General features: G+C 45.4%; 1 protein-coding gene across 4 annotated transcripts in view; it reads right to left on the bottom strand.

The window, feature by feature from the left end:
• DACH2 (dachshund family transcription factor 2) overlaps positions 1–25,614 on the bottom strand; it is a 401,104-nt gene that overhangs the window by 7,373 nt on the left and 368,117 nt on the right. For all 4 annotated transcript variants that reach the window (XM_056859519.1, XM_056859520.1, XM_056859521.1 and 1 more), the window contains 4 exons: positions 14,205–14,350; positions 12,084–12,231; positions 9,618–9,761; positions 6,264–6,329 (listed from right to left, as the gene is read on the bottom strand). In XM_056859519.1, coding sequence (XP_056715497.1) covers positions 6,264–6,329; positions 9,618–9,761; positions 12,084–12,231; positions 14,205–14,350 — 504 coding nt within the window. The remainder of the gene's footprint in view (positions 1–6,263; positions 6,330–9,617; positions 9,762–12,083; positions 12,232–14,204; positions 14,351–25,614) is intronic.

The following is a 25,614-nucleotide window of genomic DNA, read 5'->3' as shown; positions in this document are numbered from 1 at the left end:
AAATAAAAACGGGTCCCTTCCAACTCTATGATTCTACAAATAAACTCTTAACTTTGCACCTTGCTCTGCTTTGCCTTTTCCAACTCGTAGAAGACCAGGGTTACCAGAATTAGGTTCCCTCACTCCTCCCACCCTGAAAGCCTGGTTTCAGAGCATTATTTCTCTCCTGTGGACATAGAATGCTTGGGGGATCCTCTCTGTAAGCTTCAGATTGCCCTGGGTTTGCAGAGCACACACGTGAACTGAAGCTGCTGAACTGTTATTTATTTAAATGATATAATACCCTGCCTTTCTACTCAAAGAAGGATCAAAGCTAGCTTACCAGGAAAATAAATATCAAAACAAGTCAACTAAAAACAGTAAAAACATTTAAAACAAACAAGTATTTAAAATAGCAGATGGATCATAAAATGCTACAGGCGCTCAAATTCAGCAGACTAAAATAACTGGCAAACAAGCAAACACTGAAAAGCAGTGCAGAATAAAATAACAGCATTTACAGTCAACTAAAAAAGTACTGTAACAGCAGTACGAAAAATCACTAAAAAACCCAATGCAGATAAAAACATAAATGATGTCTTCTGCATCGGGCTTTTCTAAAAGTTATTTTAGGCCCTTAAGAAAAGACATCTTTTTAAGTTATGCGGAAAGGCCAAGGGAGAAGAGGGTACCCACACTTCCAAGGGCTGTGAATTCCACAATCTGGGGGCCATCCCAGAAAAAGCCCCGCCATGATTGCCCAGCACCTTTCTGACAATCGAAGTTTTTGAAACAGGGCACCACCAGCCAATCTTAAAAAATCTTGAATGTGAAGTTTTAGTTCCATCTCAGACTTGTGTTATTTCATTCACACATGCAAGTCATCATCACTTGATGGTGCTCTCATCACAGGATTAAACACCTGTATGAACAAGCTCTATGATATGCAAGATCCCCCTTCCTTCCCTTCCCAGCAGCTAAAAAAATAAGCTTGTTGGAAACTGGTTAGGAAGAAAATAAGCCAGGGTCAAAAATACATCTCACATGGAATGTTCAGTACCTATCGATGTTTCCATTTTATAGCATTTTTACTGTATTACATAGTCAAGATTTTAAATAAATCTTTGGGCCATAAACGTATTCTTTTATTAGGTTTATCCCATAATCAAATATTCATTTATGTGAGCTTCATTCTATTAAAAAATGAAATTAGACAAAGGTGAGTCAAACTGTAGATTTACAGTAGTTTAAAGCATAATTTAATTCTCTCGGGATAATATTGACAATATAAAAAGGGTATAAATGATATTCCCTAACACTAAAATATGCTTATGAGCCCCCAGTGCATGATAGGCTGTTTTACAACCTACCGTGAAACGCATGACTGCCTTAATAAGCAAGACATTTAGGAAAGGGTTTTTCATACCCACTACATTGTGTAACATGAATAAAGATCTCACAGTTTCGCCTGTGAGCCAAATCCTATGTTAATGATGGTAATTTCCCCTTTGGATGATATTTTCTTTCCTAACAGGGTAGTTATTACATGGCATAGATGTCTCCCTCTCCTCTGTATCTGGTATCATGAAAGAGAAGAAGAAACACTAATTTTGGAGGCAGGGACCCTAATCCTTGGCATATGGCTCCAGCAGCAGAAGCGACCTATTTGATGTTGAACAACAGAAGTCTGTATGGTGAGCACGGCAAGAGCATGCATATCACACACACTTCCAGAGTGTCAATTCTAACCCAAGCATGCCTTCTGTGGGCTAATCAATGTTTAGGACATGTATGCAGCAACAAAGAAGAAGAAGAGGAAGAGGAGGAGGAGGAGGAGGAGGAGGAGGAGTTGGTTTTTATATGCCGACTTTCTCTACCACTTAAGGGAGACTCAAACCGACTTACAATCACCTTCCCTCCTGCCCCCACAACGGACACTTTGTGAGGTAGGTGGGGCTGAGAGAGCTCCAAGAATGCTGTGACTGGCCCAAAGTCACCCAGCTGGCTTCATGTGGAGGAGTGGGGAAACAAATCCAGTTCACCAGATTAGCCTCCGCCGTTCATGTGGAGGAACGGGGAATCACACCCGGTTCTCCAGATGAGAGTCCACTGCTCCAAACCACCGCTCTTAACCACTACACCACGCTGGCTCTCAGGATGCTGCGGCAACCCCAGTCCCACTTTCTGTTTGCCTTTGTGGAGTAATGGGGGCACACAGGGGAGGAACAGCCACCTGCCTTAATTAACCTCCCCCGTGTTGTGTAGCAAGAGGGTGGAGCTCAGTGGTGCCTGATGCTGCTAGCGGATGCAGCTGGCATCGGCGTGGCAAGGCCTCCAGCCAGGGAGCAACTGGGGCCGCACGTTTGGTTGTGCGGTAAGAGCCCCCAGTTCAGTGAGAGTGTCGACTCGTCGCACGTGTGACTAAAATGCCAAGAATGAGGGGGGTGGACTGTGCCAACCTGCCATTGGAAAGGGATGGCGAAACCGTCGGGCAGCTTGGCGTTCTAAACTGGGCCGGAGTCGCCATCCCAACACAAGGAAACTGCTAACCAACCGTCCAAAACGGAGGAGGGAACTGAGTGGGTTCAGTGGGTAGGCAGGAGGGAGGCAAGGGCCATGTCCTGCCTTCAGGTGCCAAAGTGGAATGCGATGAATTGCCCACTGCTAAATGACAATGGTGGGCAGGTGAGCGTTTGGGTTCCCATCCCAGTCAAGAGGCAGCTTTATGCAACTGGAATGGGGATCACATTTCAGGGCTCCCTCATGTTAAAAACAACTCCTTATACAAACCCTGTGTTTAAGCAACTAGGATTGCCAAATCCCAGATAGGGGCAAGGGATCCTGCTTCTGTTGCCCATTGCCACTCTGGTACTAGCTGTGGTGTGATGTCATTTCTGGTAACAAACCAGAAGTGATATGGGGTAGCTCTAGGAATCACCAGAAACTCTATGATAAAACCACAGAGATTCCAGCAATTCCTAGAGCTACCTATGCCGCTTCTATTTTATTTATTTATTTAATTAATTTATAGCCCGCCCTCATTTCCGGTCAGACCGGGCTCAGGGCAGGTAAAAGCATCTAAAATCACATAAAACCATAAACAACATTTTTATTGGTACTGACACGATATGGGCCTTAGAGATGCAAACAAGCAAATTTACCAGTTCACACAAACCCCAGTTGTGAAAAAAAATCTCCAAAAAGGCAAAAGCAGGACCAGAAAATTGGTACGGCCAAAGCAGATAGTTTGTCGCTGATTTCCAGGGCATGAGTTTAAACTTTCTGCAACTGAAATACAGCAAGCGCTTAACGTTTGACCAGATCACACCTTATGCTTGCCATCTCTACGGCTTTTCTAAAAGAGGTTTTGTACTCCCTGCCTTGACTTATCTTTATTATTTATAGAAGACCCCAAGCCTTCCTTTTTAAGGAAAAAGAAATGGGAAGGTCAAATGCTGGGTGAATTCTGTCTTTCTTGGTACCTGCAGCCCGTTGGCAGGGAACTATCATCATACACAAAAGTTAACTAAGGTATAAACATGCAAAAGAAGAAGTCTCCCCGCGATCATAAAATGATGTTATTTTCTGTTCAGCAGTTCATGTTACTGCTGTTCATGCTAATTAATTAAAGGAGCTGTTGCTGTAATGTGCAAACAGGGAATCTGAGAAACTGAGAGGGCTTTTAGGTCTCCGAGTGAAGTTAAGTCAATCTGGGCGCGAGCAATCAAATGTAATGAAATCGCATGTCAGTGCTAAGCTTGCAAAAACTGTGAAGTTTGACTGGGGAGTAAAAGGATTATAATTAGATTTCCAATAGGATAATAACTAAATGGCAGAAAGCAGTAAAGAGAAAATATTACTTTGTTAGCTAATGGTGCTGCTGTTCGGCTCATTCTTTTTCTTTTTCTTTTTTATCAGCGCCGCTTGTAGTTGTGCTAATTTAATTTGCTTTTATCAGCAAAAAAAGGCACCACTCGAATGGTACTTGAATGTCATTTGCAAAAATCATTGATCTGAAGGTGCACTTAATGACACCCAGTATGTTTGTTTTATGGGAAACGGAGATTGGTTGATAAAAAAAACTTCTGGATGCGGCCGACAGCGTGGCCCACAAGTGAGTTACAGCTATCAAAACAGAAGATAACTCAAAACAGGCAGCTTTTTAAAAAGCCTGACAGCCCAACCTGTCTGCTGGACATCTCTGCGATACTCTCGTCTTTCATAACGAGGGAGCCCAGGACGGCCGTCTCAACATGCAGGTAGAGTCACACTAGCTCAGGGACAGGAAGATCTAGGGGTGATTCTCTAGTGTGATCCTGGAACTGCTAAGTTGCGCTGTTAGACAAAGATCTGATTTAGATCAGGACTGGGGTGTTTTCACTTCTTTTCCCAGCTCTGTTTTCCTGATTTCAATCATTCTCTGGAGCCACAATATGCCCTTCTGTGGGAAATTCATACAGGCGACACATAAGCAGCTCTGATCCTTTTCAAAAGCCATTTAAGTCAGTGGCCATAAAAAATAATTAAGCAAAGTATAAACATGCAAAAGAAGACGTTCAATGGACTGATTCATCCACAGTATGAAAAAATGTCCTGCTTGTAGAAAACTGGATGCCAGGGGAAAGGGTTCTGGATTTCTTCTTGACATGCTTGTTTTCCTATGTAGGAGGAATTATTTTGTGCGGTAAGAGCCCCCAGTTCAGTGGAACCTGGAAACCCAGGTTCGAATCCCCACTCTGCCATGGAAACTCACTGGGTGACTTTGAGCCAGTTCTTGACATGCTTGTTTTCCTATGTAGGAGGAATTATTTTGTGCGGAGGAATATTTGATGTTACGAACCCTAGCCTGCAACATGAGCTGAGACAGCCCAGGCAGACATTCTACCAGTCTCTGTAAAAACAAACGACCAAGACTCCGTTATTACTTTGGCTACATCCTCATGGCAATTATTTCTGGTAACATATGTGCTCGCAGAAGGCACTTGTACCCAATACAGACCTAGATCAATTTTAAACCAGTCAGATTCTCATGGTTTCTCTCAAAGGACTCTGGGACTTGTAGTTTGGAGAGGGTGCTGAGAAGTGCCACAGAGCCCTTCCAGCACGACAGTTTGCAGGATTCCTTGGGAGAAAGGACTGACTGTCAAACTGGTTTCACACTCTAATATAGATATTGAGTGTGTCAAGTCACAGCTGATTTATGGCAATCCAGTAGGGCTTTCGAAGCAAGAGACTAACAGAGGTAGTTTGCCATTGTCTTCCTTGGCACAGCGACCCTGGTATTCCTTGGTGGTCTCCCACCCGAGTACTAACTAGGACTGACCCCGCTTAGCTTCTGAGACCTGATGAAATCAGGCTAGCTTCGGCCATGCCCATAGTCTATTCATAGAATCATAGAGTTGGAAGGGAACACCAGGGTCATCTAGTCCAACCCCCTGTACAATGCAGGAAATTCACAATCACCTCTCCCCCATACCCCCAGTGACCCCTATTCCACACCCATTAGATGGAAAAAAACCCCAACCCCTCCAAGATCCCTAACCAATCTGGCCTGGAGGAAAATTGCTTCCTGATCCCAAAGAAGCGATCGGCACAACCCTGGGCATGAAAGAAAGGGCCACAAGAGCCAAACGCTGATGCAAATCCTCTTGCCCTCCCTCTCACAATCTGCCTAAGGTCATAGAATCAGCATTGCTGACAGATGGCCATCTAGCCTCTGCTTAAAAACCTCCAGGGAAGAAGAGCCTGCCACCTCCCGAGGAAGCCTATTCCACTCTATAATCCTTATTACACTCCTGATCTCCTGAAGGCCAACCTATGGGTGAAGACAACTTCAAACCCAACACTTTGCAGTATCTTGAACACACAAACACACGAAGCTGCCTTCTACTGAATCAGACCTCGGTCCATCAAAGTCAATATTGCCTACCCAGACCGGCAGCGGCTCTCCAGGGTCTCAGGCAGAGGTCTTTAGCATCACCTACTTGCCTGGTCCCTTTAACTGGAGATGCCGGGGATTGAACCTGGGACCCTCTCCATGCCAAGCAGATGCTCTACCACTGAGCCACAGCCCCACATCTGTGTGAAAGATTTCCTGAGGATGGCTAAGACATATTCCCTTGGACAACGGCTACCCATGCATTTTTTCCCCAGAGATGCTTCAGGTCATTCTGCTTGATGGCAATAAATACACTTGTGGACTGTTCGGCTTTTGCCCCACCATGGATCTGCCTCTACTATACTGCCAATGATGTAAGTCATATCCTCCAGGCAACATACCATACCTTGCATTGCTGCACTGTCATGTTGGGTTCCATTGTGTTCTACTTCCATATCTGGGATTCCAGCATCTGCAAGAAGAAGTCAAAAACACGTAAACAATTGCCCATCTTCTTGATATATTGGAAGGATGCCCTTGTACGAATATATGGCAAGACCACACATGGAATATTGTGTTCGTTCTGGTCACCACACCTAAGAAAGGATATGGCAGAGCTTGAGAAGGTGCAGAAAAGAGCAACCAAAATGATCGGCGGGCTAGAGCAATGGCCCTGTGAGGAATGGTTAAAACACTTAGGGATGTTTAGCTTGGAAAGAAGGCGGTTAAGGGGAGACATGACAGAGGTCTATAAAATTATGCATGGTATGGAAAGAGTGGACAGGGGGAAGCTTTTCTCCCTCCCTCATAACATTAGAACATGGGCTCATCTGCTGAAGCTGGAGGGTGAGAGATTCAAAACAGATAAAAGGAAGTATTTCTTCACACAACGCATAGTTAAATTGTGGAACTCCCTCCCCCAGGATGTGGTGATGGCTGCCAATTGAGAAGGCTTTAAGAGGGGAGTAGACATGTTCACGGAGGAGCGGGCTATCCATGTTCACGGAGGAGTGGGCTACTAGTCAAAATGAATACTAGTCATGATGCATACCTATTCTCTCCAGGATCAGAGGGACATGCCTATTATATTCGGTGCTGTGGAACACAGGGAGGAGAATGCTGCTGCAGTCATCTTGCTTGTGGCACCTGATTGGCCACTGTGTAAACAGACTGATGGGCCTTGGTCTGCTCCAGCATGGTTTTTCTTATGTTCTTATGATGATATACTCAAACTGGGCCAATATTTGATGTTAGCAGATCTTCTGCAAGGGAGAGGTGTTTCCACAGAAAGGGGGAATTACTTTTGTACTATGTTTCAAACTCCCTCCAGGCAACCAGTTGGTAATCAGTTCATGCTATTACCAAGATCCATCAACTAGGAAACTCTCCTGTGTGTGCTGATGTTCAAAAGTATGCAAACTGTGCAAAAACATATGTTTTTGAGAAAGGTCCTTCCCAGCATCTGAGACCTTTCAAACTGGAGATGGCAGTGACTGAAATTGGCACCTTGTGAAAACAAAGATTGCTCGCCTGAATGCCGCTCCTTCAGTGGTGCTAAAAGGAAGATACGCTAACTTACCTTATTCAGATAGACTTCGTCCATGTGACCTGAAGAGGGTTGACACGCTATCTCATATGATGTTGGAATGACCCCCTATACCAATGATGGCGAACCTTTTAGAGACCGAGTGCCCGAACTGCAACCCAAAACCCACTTTTTTATCGCCGAGTGCCAATGCGGCAATTTAACCTGAATACTGAGGTTTTAGTTTAGAAAAAACAACTCATACTTTAACATCTTTTGCCTTAAAAGAAAAACACAGTAACAGAGCTTTCAATGATACAAACAACTTCCCCAAAATTTCTTGAAGCCACATGAACACATAAAGCTGCCTTCTACTGAACCAGACCCTCGGTCCATCAAGGTCAGTATTGTCTACTACTCAGACCGGCAGTGGCTCTCCAGGGTCTCAGGCAGAGGTCTTTCCCATCACCTACTTGCCTGGTCCCATTTATGCATGGGAGGTTTTGCCTTGGATTTGCTGCTCTCCAGATGTACATTTTCCCCATCCGGATTCTCAAAACTCTGCATGGGGACTTACTGATGAGTTTTGAGAATTTGGATGGGGAAAATGTGTATCTACAGAGCGGCAAAAAACCTCCCATGCATGAATGGCCAGAGACAGAAAAGCCTTCTTGCTTCTCTCTCTCTCTCTCTCTCTCTCACACACACACACACATGTCCCCCACCTCCTCCCTCAGCCCGCAGCAGAGAAGGGGGGGCACGCAGTACAGCCCGCAGCACACGGGGCACCGGGAGACTCTTCCCTTCCCACAAAGGCTCGGCGTCCTGCCACGCTGACAGCTGCCTCTGCCCAGCCGGGCCTGCCGCCAGCGAGGGAGGGGAAGGAGGCGCCCCAGAGCCTCCGCCTGACTTCCTGCCCCGCGGCTTGTCAGCCACCAGCCCTGCTGCTGGGTCCTTCACCTGTGGACGGGGCTGGGCCCCGCCACCTCCCACGTGCCCGGGGCAGCAGCAGGAGGAGGAGGATCCCCCGCCCGGCTGGGCCTCACCGCCACCGCCTCCACCCACCCCTTTCAGAGTGGAGCTCCGGTGGAAAGGAGGCCCGTCTGGTGCGGAGGGAAGGAGCCCAGCCTAGCTCAGCGCCCCTCTCTGCCTGCCTGCCTGGCTTGCTCAGGCCCCTAAGCCCCCTGCCCGGGGGGCGATCTCCCACCCGGCCTGCCTGCCCCGAGGGGGGGATGCAGGCAGGGCAAGGCGGCGGCGGCAGGCTTGTGAGCGGCGAGCAGGGTAGGGCAGAGAGCACCTCCTTCGCGCCCACCCACCAGCCACGCCCCTCTGCCCGCACAGGCCCAGAGGGTGCAGGAGAAGTCGCCGGCCATGGCGAGTGCGGGCGCTTGGCTTCTGTTCCCCACTCTCCCACCCGCCTGGCCGGCCGCGCAAGCTCCAGCTGAGAGAGGGAGGGGCGAGGAACAGCTGAGCTGCGGCAGCAGCTCAGCTGAGAGAGAGAGGGAGGGGCCCAGAGGACCCGGGAGGCATTTTGCAGTGCCGGATGGGAGGCTCGGGAGGGGGCGGACGTTGCTGCCGTTCAAGCAACCGCAGCGAGCTGTGCATGCCGGCAGAGAGGGCTACGCGTGCCGGAGTGGGCACGCGTGCCATAGGTTCGCCAACACGGCCCTATACCATACTTACCTCGATCAATGGATTACCGCTATTCTAATTAAATTATCTGCCACCGTACCAAAAGACAAAGTAGTCCCCTTTCTGCTGGTGCATAGAGATCCAAAAATAACATTGCCAGTTATTTTCTCCACCATATTTTCCTTAAAGAAATAAAGGCTCCCCATTTACTGATCAAGACCTTTGGGTCACGGGAGCTTGAAAGGAAAGTTAAGTGAAAATGAAGAATGTGGCATAGTCCCTCCACCACCTTGTGACTGACATGAGCCGAGTGTTATCACGTGGGTACTATCAAGGTTCTACCCTTGAGATGCAAAAGCATGTTCATCCTGTCTCTGCTACAGTATACTTGTTGGGCAGCACTTTACTGATATCCACTGAGGGCTGGAAAATCTTTTGAGATCCACCACCGAGAAAGAGAAAAATATTTGCCAACACTCGTTAGCTGAGACCCTTTTAACTGGAGGTGACTGGGATTGAACCGGGGACCCGCTGCGTGCAAATCACATGACTTTGCCACTGCTCCGTTCTAAGTTCTACAATGAAGTCCAACTAGCGCATTACCATTTAACATCCTGAGTCCGTCACCCGATGTAGCTTGCTTAAGTGCCTGTTCCACTTGTTCTCTCCTCTTCGATTCAAACTCAAGGGCTTCCTGCAATTTCCTCTTGGCTTTCTTTTCTTTCTTCAAGCGCTTTTGAATTGTTGCTGAAATATGAAAATACCCAAATTTAAAAGCATTAATGGGACCTTCCTTGAGATTATGGAGCACAGACACTTCTCTTTTGCCATTCAAGCTCAGCTCTGGTTTCCGGGACTACAGCTTTCTCTTTTATTATGGACACGGTTCTTGGAAATTAGATAATGATGGTGCTTTTGGCTATTCATTTTAACATCAAAATGAAGTTTTCCTGGATTTGAATGGCAGATCTGTTTCCACTTAAAAATCATATATCCTCCGATTTTTTTAAAAAACGTGTTTTTGTGGGCTATGATGTTTTACCACCTGAATATCATCCCAGTTTGCCAATCTGTGACCACGATCAAACACTTAGCAAGCGCAATGCAGGCTTTATGCCATGTTTCAAATATTATCTGTCAGGGACGGTGACACACTCTGAAATTGCATTCATATTCCGAATTAATTTTTAGCTCTCGCCTATTAATAAGATAAGAGCTATTTGTACATCAGCTCATGGAATAATTATTGGCATACATTTTCACATGCATACACCCATTGCATTCATTGTAGGTCAGGAACTCCAGTTGGGTACTTACTAATTCTACAGAGCCATTCTAGAAGTTACATTTTTTTAAACGTCAAGTCTGGGAAACCCCAGTCATATGGCAGCTCCGGGGATCGTTTAAAAATAAAGGTGAGCCCGATTATGTGTGGGGAGGAGGGACTCTTGCCTTCCTCTCCTGGCCAGAAACAGCCTGGGGAGGGAGAGTTCTTTCCCTCTTTTACAGCACATTCCTGACTTCTGAGGATGAAAGTCCTCAGGAGGCCAGGAAGACGCTGTGCCGGCATTGGGGCCCTCCACGCCAGCCTCTGGGCTATTTACGCCGCTGTAAGTGGCCCGGATGCCGGCGAGGAGGCCCGGATGCCGGTCTCCTGGTGCTGCCGTGGCAGCGCCGCCCCAGGATGTCAGCAGGGCCTTCCGCTGGCGTCCCACCGGCGTAAAGGCCCGTGCCGGTGTTCCGGGGAGCATTCCCGGGACGTTCTGGGGGGAGGAGCTGCCAGTAGGCAGCTTCTTGTCCCCTTTCGGCCCCAGACGCTGGCACTGAGAATGGCGTTACTGCCCCTGCTTTTTTTCACAATGGTTACCAGGGCTCACACCAGCATTCCCAGCTTAGCCAGGCTGCTATATTTCCAGTTGGTGGGTCAAGGAATGAATCACTGGTTTTTTTCATAACCAAAGGAAATTTTGAGAGTCCTCTTATCAAGGTTCATGTACATTTTTGTATGAATGATTAGTGTTAGGAACACAGAAGTTGGATAAGACATTACCTTTGAAGCTTATAACACACACTGGGCTTAAAGGAACAACTCACTTAAGGTTACCCTTCATGCTCTTTAAACCTTCCACACCCATGTTTACAGTCATAGTAGCTCAATGGGAAATTTATTTTCAGGATCATCTAATTATAAAGGGTGATAGTGAACTTGAGAAACCCACCTTGAGCCAGGGAAAATCATGGCTAAGCAGGTCAGATGGGTAGAATTTTGAGTATTACCACCAAGAAGGGTGAGGGGCAGGAGCCATCACTGATTCCCCCCCCCTTTTTTTGTAACCGGTCAATTTCTAACTGAAGCCATCATTCTTTAAATAGGATCTCTCCTTTTCAAGAGTTTAAAAAAGCTTTTCCTGCTCATGACATTGGTTGAAATGCACAATAACGCAAGTAAGTAAACTCTTTGTTGACGTGAATCAGTGGGTCAGGGTGGCAGGGTTTAGGGTAGCCAGAGTGGTTAAGGAGGTTTGGAGTGGTGGACTCTAACATGGAGAACCAGGTTTGATTCCCCACTCCTCCACATGAGGGGTGGACACTAATGTGGTGAACCGGGTTGGTTTTCCCACTCCGACCCATGAATCCAGCTGGGTGACATTGGGCAAGTCACAGCTCTCTCAGAGATCTCTCAGCCCCACCTACCTCACAGGGTGTATGTTGTGGGGAGGGGAAGGGAAGGTGATTGTCAGCCGGTTTGATTCTTCCTTAAGTGGTAGAGAAAGTCGGCATATAAAAACCAACTCTTCTTCCTCTTCTTCCTGTGGTTACAACCCTGTGAGCAACTGCTGTTGGTGGAGGCTAAGAAAGTGCACTGGGGAGTCTGTCAATTTCCCAGCACCAACTTCTCACCTTCTCTTTCCGGCAGTAATGTGATAAGGCAAGGTAGAGTAAAGTAGAGAAGAGGTGAGGCTCCGATGATCCAGAAATGGGGGCTGCATGGACAAGATCAGTTTGGCTTGGAGGACAGGAAATGAAAAGGGGTTCCCAAATACTATTCCAACCCCCAACCCCGCTTACCTCTGCTTTGTAGCTCGGCTGTGAGTTGCCTCTCCAGGTTCTCTCTCAGTTCTCTCTCCCGACACAGCTCCATCTTTAACTCTTTCTTTTCCTGCTGGATCTGCTTCTCCTGTACTCTGGCGTTATCTACAGCAACCTTCAGCAACCCCTGCAAAACAGGCACATGCAACACCTACTGAAAATAGCATCTCGCAAACGGCCCATGAGCGAGGGGAGCAGAGAACGGGTCTGAGGAAAACTATAAACAGACCTGGAGAAAACGAGCCCAGGCAAGGGAACATTTGCTGTGGTTTTATTTTGGTCATTCTCAACTTGATAGCCATTCGGGGGCACCCACTGGTTGACCTTATTGTCAGAGAAGCAAAATGTTAACTTCTAGGATGATGAACAGCCCTGACCTGGATGGCCCAGGCTAGCCTGATCCCGACAGATCTCAGAAGCTAAGCAGGGTCAGCCCTGGTTAGTATTTGGATGTGAGACCATCAAGGAAGTCCAGGGTTGCTGTGCAGAGGAAGGCACTGGCAAACCACCTGTTAGTCTCTTGCCATGAAAACCCCAAAAGGGGTCGCCATAAGTCGGCTGCGACTTGACGGCACTTCACACACACACACAGGATGATGAACAGTTAGTGTCAAAAGATTTCAAGAGGGATAGAGGAAGAGGATTCAGGCAGTCGTTAACAAAGGCTGCCTTAGCCGGCTCCTTGCACAAACATACTTGGGCTTAGAAATAGCCTATTCCTCCACAACCTACACCAGCTTGTAGCGTGACCTGGCCATGTGGCTCTGGTTCAGAATGTCTAGTGGGTGGGGTGGCCAGTAACATCTCTGCAACTGGAAAAATATGATGATGATGATGATGATGATGATAATGGTAAGCAGTTTAGGCTGTTTTCCCACCTGCGGCAGACTGGCTGGCCAATGTCATGCTCTCCTTGGTAATATCCAGATGAGCCTAACGTAACCTCCTCTGAGTATGGCTGCCCTTGAAAGCAAGCGTGGTGTGGTGTTTAAGAGCGGTGGTTTGGAGTGGTGAACTCTAATCTGGAGAACCGGGTTTGATTCCCCACTCCTCCACGTGAGCAGTAGATGCTAATCTAGTGAATGGGGTTGGTTTCCCCACTCCTACACATGAAACCAGCTGGGTGACCTTGGGCTAGTCACAGCTCTCTTAGAGCTCTCTCAGCCTCACCTACCACACAGGGTGTCTGTTTTGGGGAGGGGAAGGAGATTGTAAGCCGGCTTGATTCTTCCTTACGTGGTAGAGAAAGTTAGCATATAAAAACCAACTCTTCTTCTTCTAAATAGGGTCGGCCTTGGTTAGTATTAGGATTGGAGACCACCAAAAAAGTCCAGGGTTGCTGCGCAGAGTCAGGCAATGGCAAAACACCTCTGAACGTCTCTTGCCTTGAAAACCCTATGGCAGGGGTGTCGAACTCGATTGTTACGAGGGCCAGATATGACATAAATGTTACTTGGTTGGGAGCCAGCGTGGTGTAGTGGTTAAGAACAGTGGTTTGGAGCGGTGGAATCTGATCTGGAGAACCGGGTTTGATTCCCCACTCCTCCACATGAGCGGCGGAGGCTAATCTGGTGAACTGGATTTGTTTCCCCACTCCTACACACAAAGCCAGCTGGGTGACCTTGGGCTAGTCACAGCTCTCTTAGCCTCACCTACCTCACAGGGTGTCTGTTATGGGGAGGGGAAGGGAAGGTGATTGTAAGCCAGTTTGATTCTCCCTTAAGTGGCAGAGAAAGTCAGCATATAAAAACCAGCTATTCTTCTTCTTGCCAGTCCACATTGAGAGTTGGGGGGGGGCAGATGCCTCGGCTGGCTTGCGGGCCGGATAAGAGCTCTTAAGGGGCCAGATCCGGCCCTCCGGCTTTATGTTTGACCTTGGTTGACTTTTTAAGATAGGAATGGCTCGTATGATCAATATAGCCTAAATAAATAATCCCCTCCCCTCCAAAAACCCCCGGCACCAGTGCCACTAGAGAGACCCATTCTGAGTTAGAGCATGGTCCACTAGATGAAGGACTATCAAGACATTCAGATCTCCATTACCTCCCTACTTAGGGCAAACTTCATAGTGGGGGAGGAAACATCACAGGAGCATTTTACCTGGATATTGGTTAATAGAGTTTCTACTGACGACAGTCCATCAGCAAAGAGAAAAGGCGCAGGGAAGCCAGGCGGCAAAGCTTGTCCAGCCAACTGGACTTTTTCCAAGGTTGGTTTCATGATTGGGATGGCGATCTGGACCTCTTCTGTAATGAAAAGATAGGAAGGAAGGTGAGAAAGTGTCTCCTCTAACCGCTCACCATCTGATAGGGTTGCCAGCTCTGGGTTGGGAAATACCTGGAGGTATTTTCTCCAGGGGAACTGATCTCTGTTGCCTGGAGATCAGTTGTAATAGTGGGAGATCTCTAGCCACCACCCGGAGGTTGGCAACCCTACCGTCTGAACGTGAAGGAAACAACTAAAGATGAGCTCAGATGAACCTCTAGGATAGGGAAACGGTTTCACGGAGAGGCCACAGTCTGGAAAGTGCACTTCAAGCATCCTCTAGGATGTCTGTCCGACAGGATTGATGGCTTATTTGAGCAGCAGAACATCTTGCTGGATAATAGATTTGGATGCTCTCTTGAGTTTCAACAAGCAGCTTGAAGTGCAGCAGGGGAAACCATTGTTCAAAAAATGGAATCCTAAAGCTGTGCCGTTCTCTGGACGGTAGTTCTCCCATGGAGTCCTCCCACTAGGAGGTTGTTTTCGCAATCCTCATCTGTGCGATTTAACTGCATCCTAAAGAATGATCAAATCGAAACACTGTTCTGCCCTTGGTTAAGCAGGAATGAGTGCTATTTACAAGAAGATTTCCCTATGCATGGATAACTGGGAAAATTCACCGCACAGTGACTTTCTCCTGCTGTATAAAATGGCACAAACTCACACTAACAATGTTATCATTAAAGCAGTACTGGAAGCCACCAAGAGAAACGTTTGTAAACAACCCTGGCTCTTGTACTTTGAGCTTAGAAAAATCTTACAAGCATAAGATCTGTCTAATATGTGCAAAAAGGATGCAGTTCTGAAGGCCACACGATGACGTTTATCCAGTTTATGTTTTGATTATAGGCAGAGTTATTCTGCAGAAAGAATAAATGACTCTGAAAGAAAAGCAGCATTCTAATTGGTGCTGATTACCAATCACATCTGTATTTTGTACACTTTATTCTCCTAGTTTTTATTTATTTCCTTGATTTATAAAACCACTCTGTCTCCAACAAGATCATAATCAAGAGCGTTACATGGATTTTATTTTTGGATAACCCTATCAATTTAATAGTTAAAGCCACCCACTCCCAGCTTTTGATGTTTAGGCAGGTGTTACCCACATAATTCCAAACACGTCTTCTTGGCCATAAGGGTAGAAACTTGCTTTTTAAAAAAATGACAAGATTCCCAGGATGCTGAATTCCGTTTTTGCATTATATGGTCACAAACTACATACATCTTGAAAAGAACTATGGTATGTTTCCACTGGTATATGCTTTTTAAGTATTACAAACTGGATTTTCAAAAATGTGGATTGAGTTCACCTGTCCATCACAAAGAGGAAAATCTAATTTGTTTAAAATAAATTTCTAGGTTAGCAAAACATGACCCAAACAATGCCAGAAAACAACAGATAGTTCACACCAGTTTTGTTTAACACTTTCTAATGTATTTTAATATTACAGGATTATAGCTAATATTATAGCTTTTACAGCTTTTACTAAATTCCTTTTCATGGCTACATGCTGTTTGTTAACTTCGTGATAAACCATACAAAGATTTAAAAAAAAATCATTTGCTTTTACTTCTTTTAATTGCTTAATTCCACAGCTGCCTGATAACCTCCTTTCAGTATAGGGAGTAGGTATGCAATAGTTGTGGAGTGGGGTGAATTAATTTATGGAATATACTACCACAAGATAAAGTGGTGGCAGCTATATGTGTGTGCGTGTTGTGTGTGTGCATATATGTGATTGTGTGTGATATATATATATATCTGGGAAACCCAGGTTCAAATCCCCACTCTGTCATGGAAACTCGCTGGGTGACTTTGAGCCAGTCACACACTCTCAGCTTCGACCCTGGCAAATATTTGGATGGGAGACTTCCAAGGAATACCAGGGGTGACGAGGAGGCAGGCAATGGCAAACTACCTCTGAGCATCTCCTGCCTTGAAAACCATATGGGGTCGCCATAAGTCAGCTGTGACTTGACATTTTATATCTGCCTGCCTGCCTGCCTGCCTGCCTGCCTGCCTGCCTGCCTGCCTGCCTGCCTGCCTGCCTGCCTGTCTGTCTGTCTGTCTGTCTGTCTGTCTGTCTGTCTGTCTGTCTGTCTATCTATCTATCTATCTATCTATCTATCTATCTATCTATCTATCTATCTATCTATTGAGACAGTGAGAGAGAGAGAAGAGGTATGTATGTATATGTACATCTCTTGAACAGGTATTAGCCATGACATGGAACCTCCATGTTAAAAGGCAGCATGTTTCTGAAGATACCAGATGATTTTTTATAATGGCTAATCATGTGATATTCACAGCATATTGCCTCTGAACATGGAGGATCCGTGTAGCTGTCATGGTGAGCTGTCTGTTTTGATGACAGATATGATGCAAAGGCTGCTTAAATCCCTTCCTATCAGTCTAATCACCTTTTGCCCCAGCTTCTTTTCCACTCACAGGATCTTTCTCCTGTGGATGGAAGCGAAACCAAGGAAGGACGATTTTGAGCTGAAAAATAGTAAGGTGGAAAGGGATAAGCCTCCCTTCACCACATGTCTTTCTGCTCAGACAGTCTCCTTCAGGCTGCTTTGAGTTTTTTAAAAAAGAGAACTGGAGGGAAGATTATTAGAAATCCATGTAATGCGCAGTTTATTTATGTTATTTCTTTTCTCCCCATTGGGAAGCCAAAAGTTCATAACATCTTCTCCCTTCCTCTGTTTTATCCTCACAACAGAAACCCCATGGTGTAGGTTAGGCTGATAAATAATTGTATGCCCAAGGTCACGTAATCAACTACCATGGCAGATTGGGGCCTGCACCTATATCTCCCAGATCCTAATCTGACACTCTAACCCAGTGGTTCCCAAACTTTTCATGCCACCATACCCTTGGTTCCACAGACTCAACCCCAGTGCCCATACCCTATCCAACAACACAGTTGAAGGGGTCCACCTCTAGCGCCCCCTGCTGCCCCCTTGCCTCTTAGTGCCCCCCTAGGTAATCCCACCCCCCCAGGAATGGTACTGCCCACTTTGAGAACCACTGCTCTAACCACTGCACCACAAAACAAAGGTGGGATGCAAAATACTCCCCAGCAGGGCCATAATTCATGTGGGAACGGAGGCCCTGAAGCCATTACGGAGATCCTCTATCCGCAACAGCTTCCCCGTACCTTTCGTTCAAGGGGGCAGCTCAAAGGTGGACGGAGCTGCCCACTTAGCCAAGTGAACGACAACGACCATCCGTGAGACAGCCAGATCAGCTCAATTAATTTTGCATTACCCACTTTGGCAAGAAGCTCCTGGAGACATCTTACGGACCCTTGCTGGCTTGTGTCTGGATACCTGACACGTAACCCAGAAGCGACAGTCACTTTTTCATATTACTCAATCTCTGTGTAGGGAGTGTTTTGCATTCACTCGGAGTGTATTAAGTGCCAATGATTACTTGGAGTCGCTAATAAGAATCTGCCTCGTCGTGTCAATTCCGTTAATATTTCAGAAGAAGGTATAACCGATCCCTCCCCCCTCGCTCCCCAAGTCCTCTAGTTACACACGAGAACACCGAGTTCTCTCTGAGTCAAAGACTATATACAATTCCTTCTGTTTAAATATTTCATATTAAGGGTCAAGTCCTGAAAATTAATTGCTTGCTTGCATGAGCGACTGGTGCCAAAATCGCTCCTCTGTGAAGCACAGCAAACAAAAGGGATCTTTGAACATAAAGAAGACAGACACACACACACGGAGAGAGAGAGAGAGAGAGAAAGAGAGAGCGCACGCAATGAATGAATTGTGTATAAACTGCTTAAAACAATCTAGCCGCCTCAACTATTTGAGGAAAGGGCCGGGGGTGGAGAGTAATGCCATTAAAATGGCTGAAAGGAAAATTCATATTGACTGCGCATACGGGGCGTACGGTCTATGGTTCGTAATGTTGCCGTAGAGTAGATTGAAGTTTCAAAATGGTATTAGTCTTCTTTAAAGAGATAGACACGGCTAAATTAGGTGCTGCTGGCTGCGGTGAGGATCAAATGCAAAAAGAAATCATATTTCACCAGAGCTAGTCAACAGCAGGAAAATAAATAGAAATATAAGAGCTATACAGGCAATGATTCATTTTGATAATCTGGCCCAGGAGAGACACAGAGAGACAGCATCCAGATCTCAGCTCCCACCAAAAGACAAATAGGACACGGAGGGTGGGAATTGGGATGACAGCCTAGCAGAGGTCACATCGATTTTCAGCAGCCGTTTTCACACAGATGAGATAACCCTGCACTCCATTTGGCCCATTGTTCATATCCTACCTGTCTCACAAGCCATAAATTTCCAAGTCCCCGAAAAAAAAGGGGGCAGTAAAGAAGAAGGATTCTACTTATGACTTCTTATGATTAAGTTTTTGTGCTAACCAAACATGCTTTCTCGACCAAGGTCACATTGCATGTTAAAGTCCGTAATAGCTGGGAAAGACTGGGGGGGGGGGAGAGAAGAGTATTATGGTTTAGCGCATATGGGTGGAGGAAGGGGGGGGGAACCACAACCACCCCTGTCAAACAATCCATCATTTTTCCCCCTGATTGAAATCACACACTGCGAAGATGAATGATATAAGCATTAGAAATCTATTTCAATCTTGTAATAGGTCTTCACATCTGAATGGTGTCTACCTTGGGGGAGGGGGGCTTTCTGTAGAAGCACACAGAAAAGCAGAAATATATTAAGACCTTTCAAAAAATAAAAAATCTTAATTGCCAAAGCAACCGCAAACAAGCACAGAGGGTTAATACTGTTCTTTCTCTGTAGATGGGAAACAAAGGTTTCGCTGGGTATGAATGCCTACAGTTTGGGACATGTGCATTTCAAAACAAAACGAAATAAAGCAAGCTTCATTTGCACATACTTGCAACGCAACCGAAGAAACAGGAAATAAAGCGAGAACAACTGTTACCTAAGCAAGGGCACGAACGACATTTCTATTTATTGGAGCAAAGTGAAAACTGCTTTTATGGAGCTTGTTTGTTAAACCTGCCATACCTTGTAATAACATCCCGGAATCTATTTAGAGGGCATCCTTTTTAATTTCTAGCACGGAGTACAGATGAATAGGCAGCTAGGCAGGTGTTTTTTTTTTAAGATTACATTTGCAGGGAATATAAAGTGAAATGCCTGGGAATGAATGGGATATAACCTCCAAAATGATACTGAAGGCTGTTAAAAACACTGTGGGGATCCAATACATCATGACGCTCTCATTCAAATAAACATGAAATAAATGGAGAGAGGTCGCGGCTTGGTGTCAGAGCATCTGCTTAGCATGCAGAAGGTTCCAGGTTCACTCCCCGGCATCCCCAGTTAAAAGGGTCTCGGGTAGCAGTGCATCAACCGGGCTGACTTATTAGAAAGCTGTTTTCCATGTGCCCTCATTTCCCAGGTGTATGTCATGTTCCTGGCTTTCCATTTGCTTTGGTGAAGAAGGCACTAGCAGAGAGAAAGATGCCTCCTCCACAGAAGTATCTGGGGACATAGAAATGACTCCTAGTTGGGTTGAAGTGCCGCATCCATCAATATTCGCATGCCAGTTCCACCTAGCACCACCTCATCTAACCCAGTCTCCCTGAACCCTGCAACAAATGCAAACAAGAGACCTTAACCCAGAGGTGTCGAACTCAATTGTTACGAGGGCCAGATATGACATAAATGCACTTGGTCTGGCCAGGCCATGTCTCGCCAGCCCAGATTGAGAGTGGGCAGGGGTGGCTGCCTCACGGGCCAGCTAAGAGCTCTCAAGGGGCCAGATCCGGCCTGCGGGCCATAAGTTTGACACCCTTGCCTTAACCTCTTTCTTTCTCTCCCCCGCACCCACGTTTTATCACCCAGCCTGATAAAAAGTGCAGGAGAATTTGAAAACTCGTGCATAATTTTGTGTTACTAAAAAAGTATAATGTGGTGTCTGTTTTTTTGTATGTTCAAATGCAATTCTGAGAGTTTGAATAGGTTGCGTTTGTGGGGGGGCTGCTGTCCAACATGGGTGTAAAGCCCTTGGGGACTTTTGTTTAAACATTTGGATTCGAGTCCAGTGAAACCTTAGAGATCAATAAGTTTTTCAGGGTATAAGCTTCCGAAAGTTAAAAGCTCCCTTCGTCAGACACAAGTAGGAATGGAGATCTGAGCCTCTTTATCCCAGTCAAAGGTGGGAGGGGTGTCGTAATGGATGCAAAGGTACTACGGTGCCTTTAAGAGTCCCTTTCCCTATTACTGCCAGCATATCCTCCTATCAGGAATCTTTCCTTAAAGAAAAGTCCTTTGAAAGTATCTCCCCCCCCCACCCTCCCCATTTCCTGCCATGATTTCATGGAACTTTACATACATTTTCAGGTCTTCAAGGACAGGGCTCTCTACCTTCAGTGACTTACTTGCTCTGCTTCCTCCTCTTTCATTGCCTCTCTGCCAGGAGGTGAGCTGTTCTTTTCATCAATGAGACAAGAAGGAGGTCTCCTCCTAACCCGGCAGAAGCCAAGACGCCCCCAAATTTACAGCTTTCACCTTGCAATTCAGTCACCACATTTAAAACCCCCGGCTGTTCTTAATTACGCCTTCTGAATGCAAAGGGTCAAAATGAGCGCTGTTTGAGGAGTAGCTGATTAATCCGCTGGCTAGGTTTTAAATCAAACTTTGGAACCAGTTTTAAAAGGGTGATTTATATTGTCTGGTGTTGAGCGCCTCCTTTCCCTTTCCCCCCCTCCTCCAGCAGCACAATTGGTGATGCTGCTTTGCACACAAGATACGCAGTGCCAGAGGACCCTAAAACCTTTGCTAACTGATGTAAAACCAGAGAAGCAACTAACTGGTGCATTAGCTGACTTGCTGGTTCGCTGACGTCTGCTCACCCATTCAGTCTAAAAACAAAGTGGTTTCCACCACCCCCCTTCCAAAGATGTATCAGATGCAAACTTTTAATTGTTTTCCCCGCATCTATTGGGAGTGTGTACGCACAGGTTGGTGGGCATAACAGATTAATCCCAGAAGTGCCTTCTCCCAAATGCAACCCTTGCACAATGGACAATTTATTGTAAGCCCCTACCAGAGTAAGCTTAACAGTGACAGACAAGGGGGAGGGGGTTGTCATAGGCTCGAGATTATGGAACCTTCTTCTCCCCCTCCCTCCCCCAAGAAACTCTCCAGATCCAGGAGCTCAATCTGTTAAAGCAGGCTCTGGGTTTTTTTTTTTAATATAAAAAAAAGTCAGATTTGATTTGAAATGCTGAATGTATCCTTAAAACTGTAATTAGTGCTCGGCTTGGCTGCCGTTTGAACTTGCCGCTTCATGATGTTTTCTGTACTTCGACTGTTTCAGTAATATTACGATTGGTACTTTATTGATTTGTTTATTTTTCTTTTTGGAAACCCACATTTCCAGTAAAATATTCCCAAGGCAGAAAACATCAATGGTTTCTGCCTTGGGAATATTTTACTGGAAATGTGGGTTTCCAAAAAACAAAATAAACAAATAAGATGTTTGAACAGGCAAAAAAAAAAAAAGAGTCTTCCAAACGACAAATTTTTTTTTAATGGTAAAAAAGATTCAATGAAGGTGAGCATTGGTAGACAGATATCAAATTCTTTCCAATAATAAAGAAATCATTGGGGGCAAGGGTGAATAGATGGATCAATTGGCAGCACGTCCATTCTCCTGAGCTATTCTAGTCAAAAGAGTTTTATTCTAAATAAATGAAACAGCCATTTACACTGGAATGGAGACTTTCACCAGTAGAATGTAAAATGACAATTTTATACTCACAGGGTGATTCATCCACTTGTTAGCAACGATGCTTAGATAATTTATACAGGCATGACATTTACACCAATGTGGCTCTCATTAATAACACTGAAAATTATACCTATTTATAACTAGTGCATATTTACAATATACTTTGATGCCATAAGTTACTGTCAACACATTTTTAAAAGAAATATATTATTCTGATTTAAACTTTCCAGGTGGGAAGGAGGAGGTGGAGAGAAAAACACCCGCCTTCCACTTAGAGATAAGAATTATTAGACAATCAGAAAGAAATACAGTTCATTCTGTGGGTGAAAAACATCAAAAACAGCAAAGTCACAAAAACGAATGAGTATCTTAAAAAATCATCAGCATTTAAGTTATTAGCAGACTTTTTAAAAAAATCCATGCTACAAAACCGAAATAGAAACCACTAAGGTTTTATTTATTTACTTTAGAACGGTTATAAGCTGCTTCTCCAGCATGTCTTGAAAGCATCTTAATCATATCAGCAGCGGAAAAAATAAAATCATATAAAATCAATAAGAATAAGATAAAAGTGGAATAGTTAATATAGGTAGCTCAACCACTCGAAAACAATTCATCTTAAGGCCAAACTAGATGTTACAGTCCACTGCCATTTTAGGGAAGAATTTGACCATAAAAAAAAAAATCTGCGACAGCCTGGCCCATGACGAGAGAAGAACCAGGCAATCTGGTCCCCCTCTCCTCGCACCTTTTCAAGTACTGGCACAGCCATGGGGAGGTGCTGTTTTGGCACTTGAAAAGGCATGGGGGGGGGAACAAGATCACCTGATCGGACCCTCACAGCTTTTTTAAATGGTCATTTCCCCCCTAAAATGGCGGCAATGGACATAGGTTCAACCCGTAGCCACTGTAATATCTAGCTCGGCCCTAAGAGGAAATCTCAAAGGTCACATGAGATAAGAAGGTCTTTCTAAAATGTTAGCAAAAAGGAATAGTTCCTCAATTCTAAAAAAAAAGCTCTTCCAAAGCATTGGGGCCAAAGCTGTGAAGTTCCTGTTTCTAGCAGCAGATGTTCTAATGTTTCTGTGGGGTAGAATTTGTGCACTGGACTGCAGCCATTACCCATGGTTATGCTCAGATATAATCCAGAATTTAGTAACATAATTACAAAGCTAAAAGGGACAAAGAGGTTCTTGCACCACTTCCCACTCCAGGACATCTTCTGCCCACCAGCTTCCCTCTCACCCAAAAGGCCAACCTACAAAATCCAGTTCTCCATTAACAGGTATGTCAACATTAGGGTGCCTGAAGAAAAAAAAATCTCTAGATTATTCAAGGAATCAGGCATTACATAGTGTATTTTAAGAATCCAGTATTATTTCCAGCAATTGTCTCAGTAATTTTTTTTTTGCCATCAAGTCACAGCCAACTAGCGAACCCATTGGATTTTCAAGACAAGACACGAACAGAGGTGGTTTGCCATTGCCTGCTTGTGTGTAGCAACCCTGGACTTCCTTGGTGGTCTCCCATCCAAGTACTGCCCAGGGCTGACCTTGCTTAGCTTCCAAGGTCTGATGTCATCAAGCTAGCCTGGGCCATCCAGGTCAGAACCAGTAATCCTTATGACAACCTTAAAAGCAAATAGGTAAGCATGTATGGAATATTCAGGAGCCAGATGGGTACCTGGATGGATTTCTTCCATGGGAATAATAATAATAAGAAGAATAAGAAGAATAAGAATAAGAGTTGGTTTTTATATGCTGACTTTCTCTACCACTTAAGGGAGACTCAAACCGGCTTACAATCACCTTCCCTTCCCCTCCCCACAACAGACACCTTGGGAGGTAGGTGGGGCTGAGAGAGCTGTGACTAGCCCAAGGTCACCCAGCTGGCTTCATGCGCTGGAGTGGGGATTAGCCTACGCCGCTCATGGGGAGGATCAGACCCCACCATTCCAAACCACCGCTCTTAACCACTACACCATCCTGGCGCTTTACTTTATGACAACTGTAGAGGATTGACTTTATGACTTTACTTTATGACAACTTTAGAGGGTTGGTTTAAACTGGGAAAGGGGAGCAGCTTATTCCTCTTCTCCAGCGCCACAGCCCTGATGCAATTCCTCCCTCCCAGCTGCTTTTTACCTTAAAAAAAAAAAAAAACGTCACAGTAGATCCTGATCACAGATCTCCAGCTGAATATCCATTTTGACCCTGGGGCTCAGGGAACAAAGGCTTGTTTATGATGACCTAGTGCACTAGTCCTCAACAGGGATGCTGCTGAAGGTCACAGTCCCACCGTTTTGATGCAAGAAGAATTTTAGAGAAGAATTTTAGAGATGCTGCATCGTAACTCAAAAGGCCCAATTGTATATTACCTTTCCCCTGAGGACATCACCGGGTTAGGTGGAAATGAAAATACTGAAGTTCTACACTTTCCAAGTGTGCGTGGTCCTGCTTCAGATTGGGACTGCGGTGCGTGGAGTGGGGGGGGGGGGGCTTAGATCTTTCCTCACATGCCATTTTCCTGATCTGAAATGCCACCAGAGTTTGCCCAATTACGGAAACGTACTGTGTCCCTCATTGGTACATGGGCAGCCCCCAGGAGGACAAATAGCTCTCACAGGTTCAGTTCAGTTCAGGAAAATGGTGCATGGGAAGGACTAAATCCCCGTTTCTGTGCATTGTGGCCTTAGACTGAAGTGACCCATGCCTATCTTAAAGGTAAAGGTTCTCTGTGCAAGCACCGGGTCATTCCTGACCCATGGGGTGACGTCACATTTACCAGGCAGACTATGTTTACGGGGTGGTTTGCCATTGCCTTCCCCAGTCATCCATACTTTACCCCCAGCAAGCTGGGTACTCATTTTACCAGCCTCAGAAGGATGGAAGGCTGAGTCAACCTTGAGCCGGCTACCTGAAACCGACTTCTGTAGGGATCGAACTCAGGTTGTGAGCAGAGTTTCTGACTGCAGTACTGCAGCTTACCACTCTGCACCACGGAGCTCTCTTAGAAAAGTAGAATTTCAGAATACACTTCTCCAGCTGATCTGGGAATATCCCTGGGGAAAATGTAACATGTAGTCAGACCCTTACAGAAGAGCCCTTGAAGATGGTCAGAATGAATTGACAGATTTATATGTACCTTCAGATATTCTGCGCTCAGACAGTTTGTGGCTTTGTAGGTGAAAAGTGGTTCTTGAAACTGTACAAAGTATAATTCTCACAATGTGTCCATCGTAGTGTGATCCTGTGTTAGCAATGTCATCTCACCATTGTGGAACAAATGAAGATTCTGATTGGGCATTAAAGGCCACTCCATGCACAACATTTTGTTTAGAGCGAAGAGTATTTTATGATAATGGTGGTGCAGGGGACAGAAGTAGGTCAGAATTATTATGATCCCCAGTGTCTGAAGACATTAAGATGCTCTAATGTGATATGATTCTGAATACCACACTAGAGAATCACTACAATAATA

This window comes from Euleptes europaea, chromosome 13 (genome assembly GCF_029931775.1).
Source record: "Euleptes europaea isolate rEulEur1 chromosome 13, rEulEur1.hap1, whole genome shotgun sequence".
Taxonomy (NCBI): Eukaryota; Metazoa; Chordata; class Lepidosauria; order Squamata; family Sphaerodactylidae; genus Euleptes; species Euleptes europaea.
The sequence above is the reverse complement of the archived record's forward strand: the minus strand, read 5'-3'. Positions and strand labels throughout refer to the sequence as shown.